We start from the raw sequence: 22,535 nt of genomic DNA, 5'->3' as shown, positions 1-22,535 counted from the left end.
GCAACAGCTGTGTCTTTTGTAGATAATGTATAAGTACGTCCCGTTGCAGTTACAGGTTCCACTACCAGAAGCACACCCTGATGATCCATGACAAGTCTATCTGGTCTGAAGGGAAAAGTGAAGGATGGAGATGGCCCATGAGGATGCAGGAAGTTCAGTTTCACCTCTCCAGTGCTCGGCATACATTCCTCAGCACATGCTAGCCACCAGTTGCCATCATATACAGCTACAACATACCCTTTGATGCTTGAAAATGTAACACATTTCTTTACTGAGCTCACTCTTTCAACTCTGCCTTCTCTGAATGCTGAAAATGGCCAAACTTCCACTGTGTCCATTGACAATGGGCAGAAGCTGTGTAGTTTTTGAGTACCTGGAATAGTTCTTGCAGATTCAAACCTTTTCAACAGGTTCTCAGCTTCATGATGGTACATCTCTGTTGTGGCAAACTGGCAATGGATGTTCTTGTCATTATCCTTGACAAATTCAAACAGTTGGTATGGCGTTACAATTTAATTGTCAATAGGACGTTGCAGACTTCCTGCACAATATAAGAACCTTAAAAACACAACAAATTTGTGCCACCACGAGGCAGATTTTCACATATCTGCAGAGTGGCACTTTTTTTGCCACATCACATGGCAAAGGTCCATGTGATGGCGTTGGAGGTCTGCAACGTTCTATTGAGAATCAAATTGTAACGCCATACCAACTGTTTGAATTTGTCAAGGATAATGTCAAGAACATCCATTGCCAGTTTGCCACAACAGAGATGTACCATCATGAAGCTGAGAACCTGTTGAAAAGGTTTGAATCTGCAAGAACTATTCCAGGTACTCAAAAACTACACAGCTTCTGCCCATTGCCAATGGACACAGTGGAAGTTTGGCCATTTTCAGCATTCAGAGAAGGCAGAGTTGAAAGAGTGAGCTCAGTAAAGGAATGTGTTACATTTTCAAGCATCAAAGGGTATGTTGTAGCTGTATATGATGGCAACTGGTGGCTAGCATGTGCTGAGGAATGTATGCCGAGCACTGGAGAGGTGAAACTGAACTTCCTGCATCCTCATGGGCCATCTCCATCCTTCACTTTTCCCTTCAGACCAGATAGACTTGTCATGGATCATCAGGATGTGCTTCTGGTAGTGGAACCTGTAACTGCAACGGGACGTACTTATACATTATCTACAAAAGACACAGCTGCTGCTTCAAATGCACTGGTAGAGTACACAATGAGAGTGTAGCCATTGATTATCTCTTTAAAGTATGGTAAAGGGAAGATGGCACAGGTACACAGAGAAGGAATGTTCAAACATTCACATATCATCATTTGGTGTGTATAAATGGACATCTGCCTTAGTTTCTGAAACCTGGGACCATGGACACTGACCATTTTTGCTTTGTTTTTGTTTTGTCATGTGATGCTACTATGGTATTACCATATTATTAGTAAGTGGTCTGTATGATGCCATATTTGTGAGTCAACTTCTCTCTGAAATGAATAACAAACCGAACACCAGCATTTAAGGTGCTGCTCATGACATTGCCGGCTACGTTTGGACAAGGAACTGGCCATTTTGAAATATGAGTTTTTTAGATATTCAATTTTTAATTTTTCAATTTATCATAATTCATATTCTGAGAGTAGTTGTATTCCAAGGTGATTGTGTAATATGTAGAGCCAGAAAAGAGCTTTCAAATAACACCACAGGCATCTTTTTGTGACTATACATTCAGCCTTGAATATATCAGTCAGTGTTAGTGTCCTACCCTCACATGTGAACCTTTCCTAGTCTGTTTCTCCCTTAATATTAGTGTCAGATTCAAACCAATGCAGTTCTGGGGTGCTACCTTGCTACTGAAAAGGCACACCAAGTATGATTGAAATCCGGGTCGGTCGGGTCCCAAAGTGTCTGATTTCACGTGAAATGACCCATAGGCACTAAAAGGACTACATATGATATATACCATGATAAAAAAAGAGAGTCTTTAGAGCTGAACCTTACCACTCATTTTGTCGTATGCCCCTGTCTGTTGTCATAGAGCTTGCTACAATGGAAAGTTCGATGTGGTGAAGGAGATGATTCAGCTGTCTGGAACAGAGAGCCTGTCCAAGGAGAACATCTTCAGTGAGAGCGCCTTTCACAGGTGACTCATTCATGCATCTACCCCTCACCAGGCCTGGTTTGGGCCGAAAACCGCTCCGGGCATTTTTGGCATAGACCAGCCCCTCACACAGCCCCTTCCTTTTCTATAATACTACGATTGGCTTAGTCCACTGTCTCATTTTAAACCAATGGGTTGCCCCATCTAAATAGAGGGCTGGTCTCTACGGAAAAAAATGTAAACAAACATACAAACAAACATAAAACTACAGCACCGGCCCCTGAGTACTGTCAGCCCACCGGGAAAATGCCCTGTATGCCAGATGACCAGTCCAGCGCTGACCACCACAGTAGTTCATTATTGAGTAGAAAAGTTCAAGTGCCTGGTTTTTTTTAGACCAATAAGATTGCATGTTAGTGATATTGCAGGTTATTCAGGCCGAGAATTACTTTAACAACAGCTAATGGAAATTGGGGTTATTCAAAAAAATGCCTGATTTGATGAATCATGCTTTCAATTCTCTAGCATTGCCATGGAATGAGTAAGTGAGAGAAGTTTTCTAAGTTTTGAATGGCTGCCACAGGGTTGCTGTAGACGGGTACTACTTTGTAGACATGACTACTTTCTGGGCCATTATATATGGTGTTTGCAGGTCACAATAATAGCAATCACTTCTCTCCAGCCTGAATGTAGCAGCCAGAACACTTACAAAACAGCCATTTTATTACACACTATGAATTTCTGTTAATGAAATGCCGTGTTATGATATTCATTCATTCACTCATTCATTCATTCATTCATCCCAATGTAAAGCGACCTTGGGTTCCTTGAAAGGCGCTATATAAAACCAAGTTATTATTATTATTATTATTATTATTATTCATTCATTCATTCATTCATTCATTCATTCATTCATTCATTCATTTATTCATTCAACGCGGCTTGAATTACTGAGCATACTCATACCACATGCCTTATCATTGATAAAAAACACAAATGTCTTTGTCTCTTGTCTTTATATTGTATGTAATGATAATGTAGTAGCCTATTCTCTAAATGGCTATTCTGTAAATGGCTGTTCTTGCCCACTCGCCCGCTCTTTCTCTCACATGCAGTGCGTGTACCTATGGCAAAAGCATTGAGATGGTGAAGTTCCTGCTGGGCCAAAATGCCATGAGCATCAACCACCAGGGCCGCGATGGGCACACAGGTGAGTGGCACTGCCAGGAACATCTCGTATTACATTACGCCAGCGGGCAACATAACAGCATCTGGTCCATGAGATGGCACCGATGTCTCTCTGTTTTCTGTGCCACTGATACCCCATATCGCAGTTAAGGAGCCCATACAAAAAAAGAAAGCAATTAAAATTACAAAGTGATCCAATTGCTATATAAGTATGTCTCATATGAGCATTATTTAGTCCATATATGAATCAGTTTGTAAAGTTCAAACATTTATTTTTTGGATGCAAATATCTGAAGTACATTTCAGCTTTATCTTTTATCTGTCATTCGGTGCCAACACAACCCCATTGTCTCTCCCATACGCAGGCCTCCACAGCGCTTGTTACCATGGCCACATCCGGCTGGTGCAGTTCCTGCTGGACAGTGGTGCGGACATGAACCTGGTGGCCTCGGACCCCAGCAGGTCCAGCGGGGAGAAGGACGAGCAGACATGCCTCATGTGGGCCTACGAGAAAGGTAAGGCCAGGGAAACTGTGGCCTAATGGTTAAGGAGGTGGTGTTAAGATCAGAGGGTTGCAGGTTCGGATCCCACCCTTACCCATCCTCCCTACACCTCCATACATGGCTGAAGTGCCCTTTAGCAAGGCACCTAACCCCACATTGCTCCAGGGACTGTAACCAAATAACTGGACCATAAATCGCTATAATAAAAGTAAAAATAAAAGTGTCGGCTAAGTGGAATGTAATGTAATATAATGCAATGTAAAATACAGGGGGGTTTGCTGCAGAAGCATAGTTTTTAGAAGCAATAATGACCTGTGGGCAACCTGGATTCATTCATTACAATCCAGTGCCCAAATCCCAATCCCAATCCGAAACCCAAAATATCCCAAAAGACCTGATGTTACCTGCCTAATTCAGACAGGTGATTGCCTGGTTTAAATGATCACCTGGTTGAATTGGACAGGTAAAACCAGGTCATTTGGAATATGTGGTAACTAATGTAACTAATGAATCCAGGTTGCCCATAACGGTTAACAAACATCCCTACAGCCTGGTTAAAAAGGGTTTGGTGATTTAGTGGGCGACTTGGAATCCTAAAATCCAGTGTCACATTTCCAAATGACCTTGTGTCACCTGTCCATTTTTTGATACAGTGACATGCCTACAGTGAAGCCCAAAGTGAGTGGGCAGTACTTTACATGTCCATTGGGGCCTGACTGCAGACAAAAAAGACAAAAGCACATTTCACTGCAAAAACAAAGATATTTTACATATGTGTCTAATATAAATGGTTTTGGTATGTTCCTGTAGCTTTCTGGTTCATGACAGCTCTGAGGGAGGCACATTCTTTTTTTTTCCCAATCCTTTAGTTTGATTCCCAGGAATAGGAACGAGTTATGATTTGAGAGAAGTCTTTGTGTGATGCCCAAGTGGGTTTGTCCAGTTCATCTCATCTGCAAAAGACAGGACATTGACTCCACTAAAAGAAAAGCATGAAGGGAGATTATGTTACCTTCAAATCCAGTGGATGAGTGGTGTGCTAAGTCTTAAATGAGTCTTATTTTTAGGTACGGTTGTTCTGTTCCTGCAGGTCATGACGCCATCGTCACTCTGCTAAAGCACTACAAGCGGCCCCAGGATGACTCACCCTGCAATGAGTACTCCCAGCCAGCAGGGGGTGAGCTACTCAGGAATCTGATGAGGAACCATACAAAGGCCTTTTTTATTACAGGCTGACGATAGGCATCTCTGCACTGCCTTAGACTTTTCACTTCAAATACTGTTGTATCGAGGAAATGTAACATTATTTTTTTTACAACATATTTCATTATAATTACATTTGTTAACATGATTTCTGTATTTACTCTTTCCATAACTGTTTAAACATGGATGCTTCGAGGTCAGCTATTGTTAGAAACCTGTTTTTGTTTGGAAAGATGTGAGACTTACAGCTCCTTTTCATCTTTTGCAGACGGATCTTATGTATCTATCCCCTCGCCTCTGGGGAAGATCAAAAGCATGGCTAAAGGTACACACTATGCACGCACGCACACGCACACACACACACACACACACGCACACACACACACACACACACACACGCACACGCACACGCACATACACACAGAGTGAGAGAGGGAACAGGACGATGTTTTTCAAGAGAGAGAACAACTCAGCATTTTATTAGGCGCTAACTCACTGTGTTCTTGTTGCCATGACACTGGCATAGAGCTCACCTAAGCGTTTTCAGCAAGGATGCTGCACGCCATCAAGGATGCGGACTGACACCACATTTATCTATGTTTGTGTTGACATGTGCATTTAACATTCATAACATTTAACACCTTACCCTGCACTACTAGCTTTACATTTCAAAAAAGGACAAAATCCACACACACACACACACACACACACACACACACACACACACACACACACACACACACACACACACACACACACACACACACACACACACACACACACACACACACACACAGATGGCTGATGACACACACACACACACACACACACACACACACACACACACACACACACACACACACACACACACACACACAGATGGCTGACGACGAACACACACACACACACACACACACACACACACACACACACACACACACACACACACACACACACACACACACACACACACACACACACACACACACACACACATTTGTTTCAATCACAGATTGAGGGTTGCAATAAGGTTTATCTGACATAATATGGGGATAAAGGAGAAATTGTGGAGAGACATGTCATTTCAAATGTCCTTCAAATTATGATTTCAATTTTCGCCACATTTATGAAGCACTTATAATGATGCCTTAAAATACCTTGTAAAATACCCTGATAAACGCCAGACTGAAACATGTGATTCATGTCTGAAAATGTGAGAATGCATAACTGATTCTCTTCACACTAGAGACACTGTCCCTGTCCCGGTGTTTCTCTGTTATGTAACATAGTAGCAGTGTGAAGCATGTGTCTCATCCGCCACTGATCCTGTTTGATTTGGCCTCTCCAGAGAAGGCCGACGTGCTGCTGCTCCGAGCCAGCCTGCCCTCCCACTACCACCTCCAGCTGTCAGAGCTGGAGTTTCATGAAATCATCGGCTCAGGTAAACACACAGAGACGAAATGTGCTGTGAAATGTACAAATTAACATCTGAAGAGTTGTGTTGCAAAAATGACTTAAACGTCTTTTTTTTTTACTTTTGGCTTTTATTTTTGGAAATGACAGCTCAGACGTCCTTTTATCTATGCATGAATTTTTGCTTTTCAAATATTTTGACAATGTACCGTACTTAAAATACTTAAAATACTGTATAAAATGCATTTCGCAATGCAATGTAATGCAATGCCCAATACAAAATTGATCAATTTCCCAAAATGTTCCAAAATGGATATGTCATTTTGCAACGAAGTTCCTCATCTCTTTTCCAAATGCTATTTAAAAATGGCTTGTTTTTTGTACTTTTCAATGAATAGCTATAAAATCACTGTTTTGTTTTAAATGGCTTGCATAGCGTATTTTAGGTCTACTAATTAACTAGGGAAAGGTGTTTTTTTTCTAAAGGCTCATTTTGGGTAATCTATGTATTCACAGGTTCATTTGGGAAGGTCTACAGAGGCAAATGCCGAAACAAAATTGTGGCTATTAAAAGGTAAGAGCCTTCAATTGTCATCAACTACCAGCCATTTCACTACATGTTCTACTTAACAAGTACATAATAAACTGTATGAGCTGTGTGGAAAATAAATAGCTCTCTGATGTTGCGTCAGTACCTTTTTGGACATTGAGCATGCATACTTGTTTGATTTTGACCCAGGTACCGTGCAAATACCTACTGTTCCAAGTCAGACACGGACATGTTCTGCCGAGAGGTGTCCATCCTCTGCCGCCTGAACCACCCCTGCGTCATTCAGTTTATGGGGGCTTGTCTCGACGACCCCAGTCAGTTCGCCATCGTCACTCAGTATGTGTCGGGGGGCTCTCTGTTCTCCCTCCTACATGAACAGAAGAGGTGAGAAGACCCCTGTGTTGTGTTTTTTTTTTGTCAATGGTTGAACCACTGCTAATGCCCAGTAATTCATTAATAATTGGTCATACATCAATGAATATGATTCAGTAAAAAGTAATACAATAATTAAAATAATAATAATAATTTAGTCCATGCAGTTGTGGCATTAGCTGTCGTTGCACCACCCTGATGTCCGCTGCTACGAAAAACGTCACTGAATTTTGAAGAGTTATTTCAACACTAAGAGATTTGATCTCAACACTCATGGTGATTGGTTTTACTCTGCAATTTACTAAATACATTTACTGTGTAAGGAATCACTAACATGTTTCGTAATTGCTAGAGACAAACATCATGTCGTTTAAAGGAAGCTGCCATGAATTGCCTCCCCGTGTTAAACTCAGAGGCTTGATTTGCATTGATTGTTTGAAAGTCTGCTGGAATGAACTCAGGGGTGGGGGGTCGATATGACTGGAGTGAGTCAGTAACAATGCTTATGCATGGACACAGGATCATTGATCTGCAGTCCAAGCTCATCATAGCCATTGACGTGGCCAAGGGGATGGAGTACTTGCACAACCTCACCCAGCCTATCATCCACAGAGATCTCAATAGGTGAGTCATTATCGTCTTCATCACCATACTCACTGTCACCTTCCTCATCACTGTTATTGTCATCATTCCGAAACACCGTTGGCTTGCCAGTTGCCTTATTTTCTTCAATTGGCTTTAGTTTGAGCTAGTAACGTTTCTGCACAAGAAACATAATTGACTTTAGGATGGTATGTAGCCAGGATATCATTAAAGGGGAAAATGTTCACTATTGGGTGTCTGTCTATATCCCTGCAGATCTCTTGCTTTTGTAGTGTTTATCTATAATACATTTGTCACCTCTCTACTGTGTATTCTCCCTCTAGCCATAACATCCTGCTGTATGAAGATGGACATGCTGTTGTGGCTGACTTTGGAGGTGAGACAAAATAACATGGCACCCTTTTCAACAATTCTTCCACTCTTTAAGTTTGAACGTTGAATGTTAGTCAAGTCAGCCTCTATTGTCAGTTTCTTCATATGCACAGGTCATGCATGGACAATGAAATTACGTTTATACTCTATACCATGAAGGACATAGACATACACGGGACTGACGTTTACAGACTGACATCAAAGTCCAAGACAGGACTTGTGACAAAGGTTTGAAACATGTCTTTTGTCTGTTTCCAGAGTCTAGGTTTCTGATGTCTGTGGATGAGGATAACATGACCAAGCAGCCTGGGGTTTGTTTTGCACGTCATAACATACATTATATATTTACATTCATAGTGTGTATTGTTTGTCAAAAGAGTCTTTTGAATAAGATGATGACCTGGATGAGAATCTTCATACATAGCATGTATTATTATTTATATAAGATTTCGCATATTTTGATGGTGTATCAAGTCAAGTCAAGTAGGTTTTATTGTCAATTTCTTTACATGCACTGGTCATACAAAGAATTTGAAATTACATTTCTTGCTTTCCCATACAGACATAGACTAATCTAGGTAAGGACATAGACAGTATAGACATAGACAGTATTTATACATGGACTTAAGACAGTATGGACATAGACAGTGCTCATACAGACATTTAAAATATGTATGTTATTTATGTACAGTGTATTAAGCCATAGTGTACGTGTATGTCATTTTCTTGCTCCATTATCATGATTAAAAATGTCTGTGTCCATGTGCATGCCAGAGGTCCATGTTAGCAAAAATCGTAAGGGTCCTCTGAGCATTGTGCTTTTACTGAGACTTAGAAAGGTGTTTGACTGTGGTGATTTCCAGAACCTGCGCTGGATGGCCCCTGAGGTGTTCACCCAGTGCACGCGCTACACCGTCAAGGCAGACATGTTCAGCTATGCCCTATGCCTGTGGGAACTGCTCACTGGAGAAATCCCCTTCGCCCACCTCAAGCCTGGTAAACTCACTAGCACCTCAATCAGACCTGGCATACTGCAGACTTCGAACTGCTATTGCTAAATAGTCGTCACAGTAACTGTACTCCGTCAGGCCTAGCATGGACTAGTAAGAACGTACTCCAATCTTCACACAGTAACTACGGTTGCATTACTTTCTTTATGTCTTCTTGTTAAATCAAGTCACGGAAGAAAACTATCCTTGATAACAAATTCATGCCAAAAAAATAGGATCTGTTGTGGCTCAGTGGGCTACGACGCGGTACATTTGCACTGGGGACCCGGGTTTGATTCCCCCCTCTCTCCCACTAGATCAGTGTTCCTCAAACTTTTTCAGGCCAAGGACCACTTTGCCTCCCCAACAATGTTCAGGGACCACCTGTCAACTGAATTGACAGTTAACGGGTGCTAATTTGACACTGCTGATTTCACTGCAGATTACTTACCGGTAATTCACATTCATTCACATTACATGTCTGTCTTGTTGTGGTGAAAATATGACAGCTATACATGCCTTTGAAATAATGTCACAAATATAGCCTACTTCTAGTTTGTCTTGGAAAAGTAGAAATCCCCTTGCGGACCACCTGAGCTCTGTCGCGGACCACTAGTGGTCCCCGGACCACACTTTGAGAATCACTGCACTAGATAATTGACTTCCTCTCACACTTTCCTATAAATAAAGACAATAATGCCAAAATAAGATTATATTCGAGTTCATCATATTGTTCACCTGAATTGCTCAAGCCCTTGCTGAGGCAAACAGCTGCTGGAAACAGGCGGAGAAGGTATTCCTGAGGGACAGATGCAGGGATGTCAAACTCAGGCCAGGGGGCCTTATCTGGCCCACGTTATCATTTAATTTGGCCTGCAAGATCATTTCAAATGTGCACTACAGTGCTAAAAATACCATAAATATAAAGTAACATGTCGTAGGAAATCTACGAATATAAGTGAACTCAGGCCAGTTAGTCCCAATTAGACTCCCAGTGTAACTCCCAACAGAATATGTTCAGGCACATTTGAGCCACCTATGTTTTTGAAATTTGCCTTTGAGTATCAAGTGTGTGCATGCCCCATTTTAGCCATTTTTAATCAAATAAATGTTGAGTTCAGGCCGCGACTTCACACAGATTTTACATTTGGCTCCCCCGTGAATTAAAGTTCGACATCCCTGGTTTAATGTGTTATTATTGCATGTGGTAATGTGCTGGAGGGCCTGATGGTGGCTTGTTACTGTATGTGTCCTCCTGTCCAGCGGCCGCCGCAGCTGACATGGCCTACCACCACGTCCGGCCTCCCATTGGCTACTCCATCCCCAAGCCCATCTCAGCCCTGCTAATGAGGGCCTGGACCGTCTGCCCAGAGGTCAGTTAGCTGTGAGAGTGTGTGTGTGTGTGTCTGTGTCTGTGTGTCTGTGTGTCTGTGTGTCTGTGTGTGTGTGTTCATGCATGTTGTTGTCCATCAGTGTCCAACTGAAAAGAGGCTAGCCTAAACATGCAGCAGTACATAACACGATCAACCGAACTACATACGTTGTGTGCAAATACTCCATAGAGCAGACAGGATTTCCAACAGACTGACCAATCGACATAGTGGCATATAAAGTCACTGCTCATAACTAAAAACAGTAGATCTACTCTCTCAAACAGATGTTAAAGAACATGAGTTTTCTGATTTATGAAAGTGTGTATTGGGGTTTATGTTTACATTCCCTCCTCTACCACACTAAGTGATGACAATCAATAGGAATAGTTTTTCAATAGTGTCTGGAAAGAGCCCACATGCTCTTGATGAAGTATTTGGATACATTACTTCTACTACCGGCAAGAGGACCCAGTGGGTTAAACACATTACCCCTGACTCTTAGCTGAAGTTTAAAACGTGCTGCAGAGAGCAGTGTGAGAGTTGCGCAGTGCGGTGCGGTGTGTTGAGCTCAGGGCGGCCTTAGCTCCGCCAGGGGAACACAGCACTCCCCCTGGTGCTCCCCATTGCATGACTCCACAGCAGCCCGCCACCGAGCCAAGCCCCAAGCCCTCCCTGCCCTGCGACTCCCACAGTCCCATAGTGAGGCTGCTTAATGAGCCTGCTAGTTAGCGCCCGCTCTACTCGCACGGCCTCATTACAAAGCGGGGCAGGTCATGGCAGCAGTCTTCTCTCTCTCTCTCTTTCTCTCTCTTTCTTTCTGTCTTTCTTTCTCTCTCTCTGCCGCTCTCTCTCTGTCTCTCTCTCTCTCTGTCTGTCAGTTCTGTTTGCTAGGACCTGGTTGCCAGCCAATGAAATCCTATTTTTCTTTCTTTCTTTCTTTCTTTCTTTCTTTCTTTCTTTCTTTCTTTCTTTCTTTCTTTCTTTCTTTCTTTCTTTCTTTCTTTCTTTCTTTCTTTCTTTCACTCTCTCATCTGTCTCTGGCCCCTTGTGAATTACTATGTTGTCTCTTCAGCATTTCCTGTCTTTAGCTCTCCCTCCCTCTCTCTTACATAACAAAAAAAATCTGCCAGTTCAGGCCCCCTATGAGCATCTGTCCCTTAAGTCAGACCCCTGGGCATAGCAGGTAAAACTGTGTCAAGAATTCTGGAGCAAAGCCGCAAACAAGCTGCCCTGCAGGATCAGCGTTAGGCATGCCATACAGGATGGGTTTAATATTCCTCCTCCTCCTGACTTCCTCTTCTTCTTCCTTCTCAATACAGGAATAAAAGAATATTTCTTCTTCTTCTTCTTCCTCTTCTTCACTACTAGTTGTTGTTGTTGTTGTTGTTGTTGTTGTTGTTGTTGTTGTTGTTGTTGTTGTTGTTTCTTCTTCTTCTTCTTCTTCTTCTTCTTCTTCTTCTTCTTCTTCTTCTTCTTCTTCTTCTTCTTCTTCTTCTTCTGCTTCTTCTTGTTCTTGTTGTTCTTGTTGTTGTTGTTGTTGTCGTTCTTCTTATTCTTCTTCTTGTTGTTCTTCTTGTTGTTCTTCTTGTTGTTGTTCTTCTTCTTGTTGTTGTTCTTCTTCTTCTTCTTCTTCTTCTTCTTCTTCTTCTTCTTCTTCTTCTTCTTCTTCTTCTTCTTCTTCTTCTTCTTCTTCTTCTTCTTCTTCTTCACCACTTGGCCTTTCCACAGTATGCCAGTGCTGTAAGCCAGGCCCCTGAATACCGGCAGCAAAATGGCTACTGCTTAAGCAGAGGTGCCCTTTCCACCAAGCACTCCGAGTACACCGTTCCTCCTGCTAATGCCAATTAGTAAGGCCACTCGGGAGTCGGGATTGCTCGTTTTAATAAGATTATGAAAGACAAGTTTTATGTCTTTGGTTTTTATCTGTGGACAGGTTAACAGCTGGCTTTTAAGCTGGGCTCTCCTCTTGTGTCTGGAAGGGCATTAGCATGTACATGTATGACATAAAAAGGGAGTAAACTCACTTTGATGAATATGCAAATGTATACAGCAGTGGCCGTATCATAGGCATTCGCCTGATGAGGGTTTTTAACTTCTTGATTTATTTTCTTTTAGGAACGGCCAGAGTTTTCGGAGGTAGTGGCAAAGCTTGAAGAATGCCTGTGCAATGTGGAGGTATGGCCCTTTGCAATATTACATTAGAAAAACTCTTAAACCTTGGGCGACCATTAATATTGTTTATGAATCGGTGTCACGGCGGGAGCGTAATGAGGAGGTATGAGTAATGACGGTGGTAGAAGCTGATTTAATCATCTCAAGTGGCCTGTGTGTGTGTGTGTGTGTGTGTGTGTGTGTGTGTGTGTGTGTGTGTGTGTGTGTGTGTGTGTGTGTGTGTGTGTGTGTGTGTGTGTGTGTGTGTGTGTGTGTGTGTGTGTGTGTGTGTGTGTGTGTGTGTATAAAAAGCCACTGTTCACAAAGCCACTGTGTGCTGTACAGCCAACTTTCTTCCTACTGTGATTTTAAATTAAAACTGAACGGAAGAAAAAGGACATTTCTTAATGCTGTGTTTTGTTATACCTGTGATTTCTGATGTTGATTAGTTGAATAGTCTCCTTACTGTATGTCATTTTGTTCCAAACCTAACTAAACTGAAACTGTTCTGTATTTGCAGAATATCTTTATCATATTTTCAGATTTTTTACCATATTTTTCTGTATGTCTGTTGGCATGGAAATTCACCCATAGAAGCAATATTAATGTCAAATTCACCCATTGAATCCTATATTAATGTCTCTTTTCCATTTCCATGTATGTGCTGCATCCTTCCCTCTGTCTATGCATGCCTGCCATAGTGCTGATGTACCTGTATTTGCTGGATATCTTTACCACATTTGCCAGTCCCTCCAGGATTTTGCACTGGGATTTTGTGATTTTTGCGGTCAAAATGTCTGATTTTGTGGCGGCATTTTCTCATTTTTTTCAAAGATTTTGCGCCCCTTTCTGGTAGTGTTAATTTTGACAGGATTTTTAAATTTAGTTTTAGTTTTAGTCTCTTGACGAAAATGTAATTTTAGTTTTAGTCAAAATGTAGTCATCTAAATAATTTTTATTTTAGTCTAGTTTTAGTCGACTAAAATTCATACAATTTTAGTCAACGAAATCTAAAATAATTTTAGTCAGCTAAAATAGCCTATTACATTCATTTCCTCTTGTCTACACTTCTCTATAATATTGTCAAACTAAAACACAATTTGGGGGAATCAAAGATTAAAATGACATAGGCTATAATCATAAAATATTGTCAAAAACTGCCAGAGCGTCTTATAAGCCAGTGCGTCCAATGTGAAAAAAAAAAATGGCCGCGACACTCATAAATCTCTGTCGATATTTTAGAACGACTTCGGGGGAAAACGGGACTGCGCGTTATGAAAAAATATTTGTGGGTATAGCCTACCAGTAGGCTAATGAAGAGCGTCGCGGGGTACAGTTGCCAGGTTACTGTAGGCCTATGCAAGCGTTACAATGTCACCTGTTGGAAGACGCGTGTCTCTCTCTCTCTCTCTCTCTCTCTCTCTCTCTCTCTCTCTCTCTCTCTCTCTCTCTCTCTCGTGCTCGTATTGCAAGCTGTTGCATATTATTTGCTTGATGCAAAGTTGTGATGGCATACACGCTCCCGTTGACATGGTTGTGTGCATGGTTGCATGGATTCGCAAGACTTTATTGCAATAACACAGTGAAAGCGTGGAAGGGCCGTTCACTTCCTATCTCGGTGTCCTTGACTGAAACAAGTTGCAAAACTCCACACTTCCGAATCCTTTGCGATCGGCACTACAGTGATTGTTATCAGAAGGCTTGTGCCTACGCATAGACATAGACCCTTAAATTACAAACATTAGCGAACATTGAAAAAAGATCAGACAACGACCGTCGGGTAGCATGCTCATGAAAGCGACAGGGAAGAGTGGAGAAGTTGCGCAAAAATGTAACGTAAGATGTTTGCTACTGTGCGACAGCACCGCCACTATTTCATGACTGCATACACTTCTTCGTCATGGATAAATGGGCAACAATACTTTTTCCAGACAGGATTGCACTGAAAAGTAGGATACTGCTGTTAAAAAAAAGGTCACGGGTGTGCAGCGGCGACGCCTGCGTGTATGTGTGAGGGAGGGGAGGAGAGAGACGCGGAGCAGCTGAGATGAGGGTCGCGACTTGCGAAATAGCAGGCAATATTTTTTCAATGTTTCAGTGACATATTAACAAAAAAGCTTCCTATTGGTTTTCGTCTCCGGTGGTATTGTAGTCACATTTTAATTTTTTTGACGAAAATATAAATCAATAAACTCCACAGAATGTTGAAGGGGACAAAGGGGAAAATTTGCGGGGAAAATGCGGCTTTACAGGAATTACGTGGCATCGTGAAATTATGCGGAATATCATTGAATTTGCATGAATCCACGCGATCGCTGAATCGCGAAAAACTGGAGGGACTGATTTGCAGAATATCCTCTTACCATATTTTTCAGTATGTGTACTGTGTTGGTATGGAAATTCACCCATAGGAGCAATCCATAGACACACGTGTTATATTCACTCCAAAAGAATTTGTCTTTTCCATGCCTATGTGTGTGTGTGTTCTGCATCCATCCCTCTGTCCATGCATGCCTACCAAGCAGCTGATGTATCTGCTGGATACCTTAAAGGTGCGCTGTGTAGGATGTGGCCAGAGTAGGTATTGCAACTACCCTGCTCGTTGAAACAGCTGCTTATTGCCAAATATGAGCTTGTCATGAATATTTACTTAGTAATAAACCAATATTTACGAGTATGACCAAAGTACAGCAATTGTCAGAGCTGAGAATGCCCATTTATTGAAATTCGAATTCACAATGGCGGACCATGGCGAAGATCCCCCTTTTCATTTATGAAAAGTGTAATTTTCCCAGTCATAATGAATACTTTTAGTATTTGTTTAAAAAGTAACACTTGTGAATGGGCAGCATGAATTCTGGAAATGAACTACCAAAAATATTACACAGTGCACCTTTAACCATACTTTTACCACATTGTTCATAGGAGCAATGCATAGACACATCTGTTAGATTCACTCCGAGAATGCTATATTAATGTGTGTTTTCCATGCCCACATGTGTGTGTGTGCTGCATCCATTCCTCCCTCCATCTGTCCCTCCGTGCGTGGCTGCCACCGTGCAGCTGATGTCCCCAGCCTCCAGCAGCAGCAGCGGCTCCCTGTCCCCCTCCGCCTCCTCCGACTGCCTGTCAGCGCGCAGCGGGCCGGGACGCAGTCACGTGGCAGCCCTGCGCTCTCGCTTCGAGCTGGAGTACGCTCTCAACGCCCGCGCATATGCTGTCTGGACCCAAAAGTATGTGTGTGTATGAGCTTATGACAGACACAGACACACACAGACACACACAGACTCACAGACACACACACACACACACACACACACACACACAGACACACACAGACACACACAGACTCACAGACACACACACACGGAGGTGTGCATGTAGTGTACACCACTTCAGTGTTGTGACAAGTGTTTCAAAAATATTGGGTGATAAATTGGTTCCAAGATTTGTTTTTCTCTTCTGCCACAACATTGGTTATGTAGTTATGTGAACTGCATTACGGCACTGAAAGCAAACATGGTAGTACTGGACCAAGAGGTTGTGTATGTGTAAACAGTAACAAATGCAGTGTTAATTCAACACGTAATACCCTGGGACCAAATACACTCTAGAAGATGTTAAATCGACTTTAGATGTTGAATCGACTCCAGAAGATGTTGAATTGAATTGTATGAGCTTATGATTTCACGAAATGAATGAGCGGAATGGCACACAGGAATATGCGACTTCAGGCATTGTGAAATGTGGTTCAAAATATTGGGTGATAATTTGTGGAACTGTCATGACATTGGTACTGCGTTTTTTATTGACTTGTTCCTACATTACCACTGTGCAAACATAGTAGGGCCTAGAGTAGTGTTTCCAAGCGGGCGTTGGGGAGCCCTAAGGGGCCATTGAGAAGGATACAGTTGAGAGGGGCACGTTGGCAGGCTTATGAGGTCAAGAGGGCGTTGGGAGGCTTTTGCTCAAAAAAGGTTGAGAACCACTGGCTTAGAGGAAAACGCATAAAGGAAGAGCTAATTATTAAGGCCATCCGAGGATTTTTATGATATTTACCTTTGCTGTTGCCGAGAAGTCTCTGCAAGGGGCTAAGCGTGTGTGTGTGTGTGTGTGTGTGTGTGTGTGTGTGTGTGTGTGTGTGTGTGTGTGTGTGTGTGTGTGTGTATGTGAGAGAGAGAGAGAGAGAGAGAGAGACAGAGAGAGACAGAGAGAGAGAGAGCACTTCTGAGAGGCCGAGCCAGCCCCAGAGGCTCCTACTGTCCGCCTGGACTGTTTGCCCAGTAACGCGTGGTATATTCCAAACACTTTGCCGTGGCAGCACTTTTAAGTGCCGTTGCCAGGAGACTGTGTCACAGAGACAAAGGCAAGCAAATGCGATGAAACATGCATGACATTCTGACCAAGGGCCCTCGCCAGTGGCCTGCCCTTAATTCTTTATGTGTGCTGTGTTAGAGGTCGCGCCGGTGGCAGCAGCCAGGCAACACACAAACACACTCGCCGGCCCTCAGGAGCCGGTACAGTACAGTACAATACAGTGTAGTGTGGTGTAGTGCCTGTCTCCTCCACTCGTGAAAAGCAGCTATACAATACAGTCCTCTTCTCAGCTTGGCTGGCCATGTGCCACAGGGCAAACTACAGTTGGAGTCTTTTCGACTGGGGTGTTTACTTGGTGAAAACTTGGACCTACTGAGCTCAGGTCTAGAGGCCCAAGAGTCAAGGGAGCCCTGAAGCCCATGTCTCTGTGTCTATTCTCATATTGCGTTAAAATCGCACTTTTAACTGCTTTTTTCTCAGGGACCCCCCCCCCCCCAAAAAAAAACCCCCCTGAAAAGATAGATTCTCATATCTGACCTAAATCTAAACTTGCGACGCCACCGTGAGGAGGCCCTTTCTTCGTGTCTGGCACAGGAGTCCAGGGGCCCATGAAATTATAATCCATCCCTGTTAATACTGTATGTTGCAACAATACAGACACGCTGTGCATGTTAATTCTGGACAATTCTCGACAAGCACAGTGCTATCAAAGCTCTGGAATCGATAGAGGTTAAGTTTGGAAATACGGTGTGTGCAGCACAGGGTTCACATGAACATGCAGTCAAAATGCACATGAACTGCTGATTTAAAAATGCACCCTCTTTAATCCAATCAGCAAGTATTTTGCTTTGGTTTAACTGCATGTCACTTTCGTTCCATGCCATCCCATATTTCATACAGTATTACCGCTGGCTGGGGATGTATGTGGTCAGAAAGTAGTGTAGAAACGCACATAATGCACCCTGTACGTCGTGTCACCTAATCCCCATTGTCTGCCAAGGCAGAGGGGCCCGATTTGAAGTCTGAACAATGGAAATCATCATCCCATATTAAGAGCGGGCTATTAGGTGACATCGCGGTGATAACAATACAAAGTGCTTAGCGCTTCAATTGGCTGTGAGGGGGCCCCTAGACCACTATTGTTTCCTGAATGACAGCGGCACATGAGATGGTCTCAATTCCCCCTCATCTATATTTCATAACGTACGTCGTGAACGCGGTTCTTAAAAATCAGCATTCCTGGATGCCATTCATGTGAGAGCGGGTGGAAAGGGAGTGATTTTTTTGGTCACACAATGGCAGAGGGAGGGAGAGAGGATCCAGTGGTGTCATTATGTGTCCCTCTTCTCTTCTTGTGCATGCATACAGCTCAGAGAGAAGGTCATCACAGGGATTGTCTCTGGATGAGCTCAGGAGGAACCTACAGCAGTTCCCACCCATGGACAGAAATGGTATGTCAGGAAGTTTACATGAAAAATGTTTTCATTAATTCATACATTTTAAATAGATGAATTTGATAGATGATAAATAGAATTTAAATAGATGTTTGCTACTGACTTCACTAACCTGCATTGAACATCTGTGTTGTATTCTGAACCTTACACTGTATGTGTGGATTTCTTGGCATACTTTCTTTGTTTTTCCTATACTTAAATGACTCTTTTACTGACATACCGGTACTTAATTGCATTATATTGTTTTTGTCTCTCCTTACAGGATATGTGTCAGACCCCATGAGCACCATGCGCTTCCATTCTTGTAGCAGCAATGGCAGCTTCGAGGACAGCAACTAACATCCAGGATTCACTTATTCTGCAACCTCCCTCCAACCCCTTATAGCAGTGTTTCCCAACCAGGGGTACGTGTACCACTAGGGGTACGCGAGTACACTGCAGGGGGTACTTGGAAAAATGAAATATTAACAAATATATGGAGCTTAGTTACAGTGGGGTGGAGAAAGTGATATTGAACTTGATTTAGGGGGTACTCATGACACAACGGAAAGGCTTGGGGGTACACAAGACAAAAAAGGTTGGGAAACACTGCCTTATAGCACACACATATCAACTAGCCATCAATGTAGCACTTACACTAACTAGCTGAAATGCCACACATGATTGTTTGACGTGATTGGTACCATATATTGTGATGTATATTTTTCTGTAAATATTTTTTTTGTGTTTTGTTTTTTATCTACAAATATGGATAGCACTTTGTGAAAATATGTTACTTGATTTGACAGAATTATTAGCAGCAAAGTATTTTTGATAATGTCAGTTACAAAAATGCACACTAAAGGATATGTTGTGCAAGTCTAGAACATTTCTCGAATTACATTTGCTGTAGCAAAGTCTTTATAAAAATTCCAGTTTATTTCATCCTTGTTTAACAAAGATTTACAGAAAAGGAGCAAAAAGACATTTTCTATAGACCATTTTGAAATTAGAGATGCATTGAGGTAGTAGTAGTTAAAGACCTTTAAAACGGTATTGTAAAGCAAAAGTGTACAGCACTCTACGGCATTACAACTGTTAAGATCGCAGGTATTCACAAACTAAGCACGCTCTGTCTGAGATACCCAGCAAGTACAAGTAGCTTTTATGGTAGACATGACATGCTTGATAATAAACAATGATCACGGCCATCCAACAATGATGATCTTGTTTGTGGGGGGAAAATGGTAAACTATAATATATTAGTAAAGACGTGATAATGGAAAATATTACATATTGTAAAAATATCTTCTCAAACATTCGTGCTGGCACAGTTTAATCATTACACCGCAAGCATGTGCTTCAAGGCATGTATCATTTTCTGTGGACAAAAAATTGAACTATAAAGTGTCTATGCAAGCCTTCATTGTGTGTTACAGATACAACAGATAGCCCTTCTCTGTACAAAGGTGCCCTAAACATACAAAATCAGCTGTTCAAAGTGCTTGCAGTCTTAATTGAATCTCGGTAGTTATTCTGCGTGCAACATCAAGCAAGCCTTTCTCATTTCACAATCTCATTCAAACTCAGGCTTCAGTGATCAAAGGGAAGTGTCATTTCAATTCTCGCGTGCGTGCGTGCGTGTGCCTGTCTGTCCATGGTTTTGTGTCAGTGTGCCTGCCTGTTAAGGCGGTGTGTGTGTGTGTGTGTGTGTGTGTGTGCGCGTGTGCGTGTGTGTGCATGCTTGTGTCTTGTGTGGGCCAGTATGTGCACGTGTGACTCAGCTATGTTCTTTAAAGCGTGTGCGTGTGCCTCCACCACGTCACCACTGCTGCCTGACCCGCAGGTGGGCCACGGCATATGAATAATTAATTTTTTGTGCGCCGTGTGTGCGTGCATCCAGGCAGGGGTATCTACTTTCAGCTGACTGGTGAAAGGCTGTTGTACACCAGATCTCCTCGCTCGGTACACGCAGCGGCACATCACGGCGTGTTGGCCGTAAATGATAGGTAAACAGAGCCTCACCACTGGAGGGTAAACATACCACCACTGAAACCTACAGTGTACTAAAAAGGCTTCGCACCGAGTCACCGGCCAGCCCGACTGTAAACAACCACGTCACTGTGCAAACTTGGGGAACTGGGGCAAAGAAGGGCAAAGGATGTGTCAAGAGTCTTCACATTTCAACTGCACAGCGGTATGGATTCAGCAGCGACTGCAACTGCACAGTCTGAAGAGTCTGTAAACATCAAAAACACACATTTTGATTTCAACACTTTCAAACCGTTTCAACACTGTCCCTCAGTGATCAAAAAATGAAGAGTGTTCCTAATCTGCAGATTACTGATCATTGTTAACAAAAAGAGTTATCCCATATGGCCTCAGCCATGGCCTAAATGGCTAAGGCAAGTAGCCTGGAGGTATGTTGGAGACCGAGGTCCGAGCCCGGCCCGAGGTAATTTCCCTATCCTCCCCATCTCTCTCTCCAACACATTTTCTGCCACTCTCGAACTGTCCTATCTGAATAAAGGCTTAAAAGCCAAAACATATTTTTTTTATAAATTATACGCAGAATGAAATTAACCTTACCATTATGGATTCTTCGTGTCGTCTCACTTTCAGTAGCTGTGTTCTGGGTGCGCCGTGGCTATCCTTGGATAAGTGGCTGGACCAAAGAAGCGTGAGTCTTCCGCAGGGAAGGTGCTCAGTCTGTCCTTGTTTACACTCTGTGGCACGACATCATCAAACCTCAGCTTCTGCCTCCTCTCAGCTGTGTCTTCAGCACGACCCGAGTGCACAGAAGTATCCGTTTTGGCGTGAGACGCAGACTCAGACTTCAGAGACTCAGAGTCCAGTTTGGAGTAATCGTCATTCTTGGTCTTTGTGACAGCCGTCAGATCAATTGCGTTGTCTGACTGACTTCCTTGCTCATAAGGTTGATTTTCGTTGTCCTTTGTGCTGGCCGTGTCTATCTGGTCATATTTAGTTCTTGGCTTTAGATTTGTAATCTCTTTATCTTTACTCTCTCCTGACGTGTCCTTGGATGTAACCGCTGACTCATCATTGGAATGCTTGCTCCTCCTATCAGATTCTATTTTCTCCTCCTTGGTTTCCATAACAAACTCCTCGACAGGGGTTTCCTGTTTGTTGTCTGTGTGCTGTGTGCTCGCTGATGGCGAGCCGTGGCCGTCGTCTTTCTTCTCTGACATTTGATCCAGAGTATCGGACTCGGGCAGATCTGTGACCTGGCCTCCCTCCTCCCCCTTTTCTGAATGGACGTTCATGTTCACTTCGCCTTTTGACGAGGACTCATTCATGTCATCATCTAAGGGCTCGACAAACGTCTGAAAATACCTGGAGGTCTGGTGTTTGTTCACCCACCTTGACACCAGATCGCCTGCTTCCTCCTGATCCAAGGGTACGGGAGATGTCAGGCTCTCAGGCGCAGACTTCTCTCCATTGATGAAATTCCCTTTGTGCTCCTCTCTGTCAGAACTGTCTCGCTTTTGTCGTGTGTCTGCTTGACCTTTGTCCTTTGTGGTTGTGTCATCTGCCGTATTGCTGTCTTTTGATAGCTGTCTTTTTGTCTCCACATCACTGGCTGCACAATGAGGCGCATCACCAACAGCCTCACTATTCTGCAATGTGTCTTGGTTTTCAGGCTCCTGTACTATGTGAAAAGTCTCAATTTCTGTGTGAGTCTCCTCAGCTTGCTTGTCTACATGTGCTATGTCAGTGTCTTGATTACTTTCCTCCTGTTTGTTCTTCTCATCTTTTGATGTTTTGGACTGAACGCTAACTCGATCATCGCCAGCGGTGCCAGATAGGTCTTTGACTTTTTCTTCCTCCACCTTCACCTGTGTCTGAACAGACCCATCTGAACTCAATTTTCTTTCACTCTTATTATCATCTCCATTGACATCCTCCACCTCATTCTCCGTGGTGCTGGTAATCTCCTCGATT

The 22,535-nt window shown here is 42.9% G+C and overlaps 1 protein-coding gene across 1 annotated transcript in view; it reads left to right on the top strand.

Annotated features, from left to right (window-relative positions):
• tnni3k (TNNI3 interacting kinase) overlaps nt 1-20,622 on the top strand; it is a 25,981-nt gene extending 5,359 nt beyond the window's left edge. Inside the window, exons 9-25 of the mRNA XM_063201466.1 lie at nt 2,043-2,147; nt 3,221-3,315; nt 3,659-3,808; nt 4,887-4,973; nt 5,268-5,324; nt 6,348-6,440; nt 6,929-6,986; nt 7,152-7,346; nt 7,854-7,958; nt 8,261-8,313; nt 8,568-8,620; nt 9,173-9,305; nt 10,562-10,671; nt 12,787-12,846; nt 15,886-16,055; nt 18,508-18,590; nt 18,856-20,622. Of these exons, the coding sequence (XP_063057536.1) occupies nt 2,043-2,147; nt 3,221-3,315; nt 3,659-3,808; nt 4,887-4,973; nt 5,268-5,324; nt 6,348-6,440; nt 6,929-6,986; nt 7,152-7,346; nt 7,854-7,958; nt 8,261-8,313; nt 8,568-8,620; nt 9,173-9,305; nt 10,562-10,671; nt 12,787-12,846; nt 15,886-16,055; nt 18,508-18,590; nt 18,856-18,932 (1,684 nt within the window). The 3' untranslated portion in view covers nt 18,933-20,622. The remainder of the gene's footprint in view (nt 1-2,042; nt 2,148-3,220; nt 3,316-3,658; nt 3,809-4,886; nt 4,974-5,267; nt 5,325-6,347; nt 6,441-6,928; nt 6,987-7,151; nt 7,347-7,853; nt 7,959-8,260; nt 8,314-8,567; nt 8,621-9,172; nt 9,306-10,561; nt 10,672-12,786; nt 12,847-15,885; nt 16,056-18,507; nt 18,591-18,855) is intronic.
• Nucleotides 20,623-22,535: the final 1,913 nt, after the last annotated feature.

Source organism: Engraulis encrasicolus, chromosome 6, assembly GCF_034702125.1.
Source record: "Engraulis encrasicolus isolate BLACKSEA-1 chromosome 6, IST_EnEncr_1.0, whole genome shotgun sequence".
In the NCBI taxonomy this organism is placed as follows: Eukaryota; Metazoa; Chordata; class Actinopteri; order Clupeiformes; family Engraulidae; genus Engraulis; species Engraulis encrasicolus.
The sequence above is the reverse complement of the archived record's forward strand: the minus strand, read 5'-3'. Positions and strand labels throughout refer to the sequence as shown.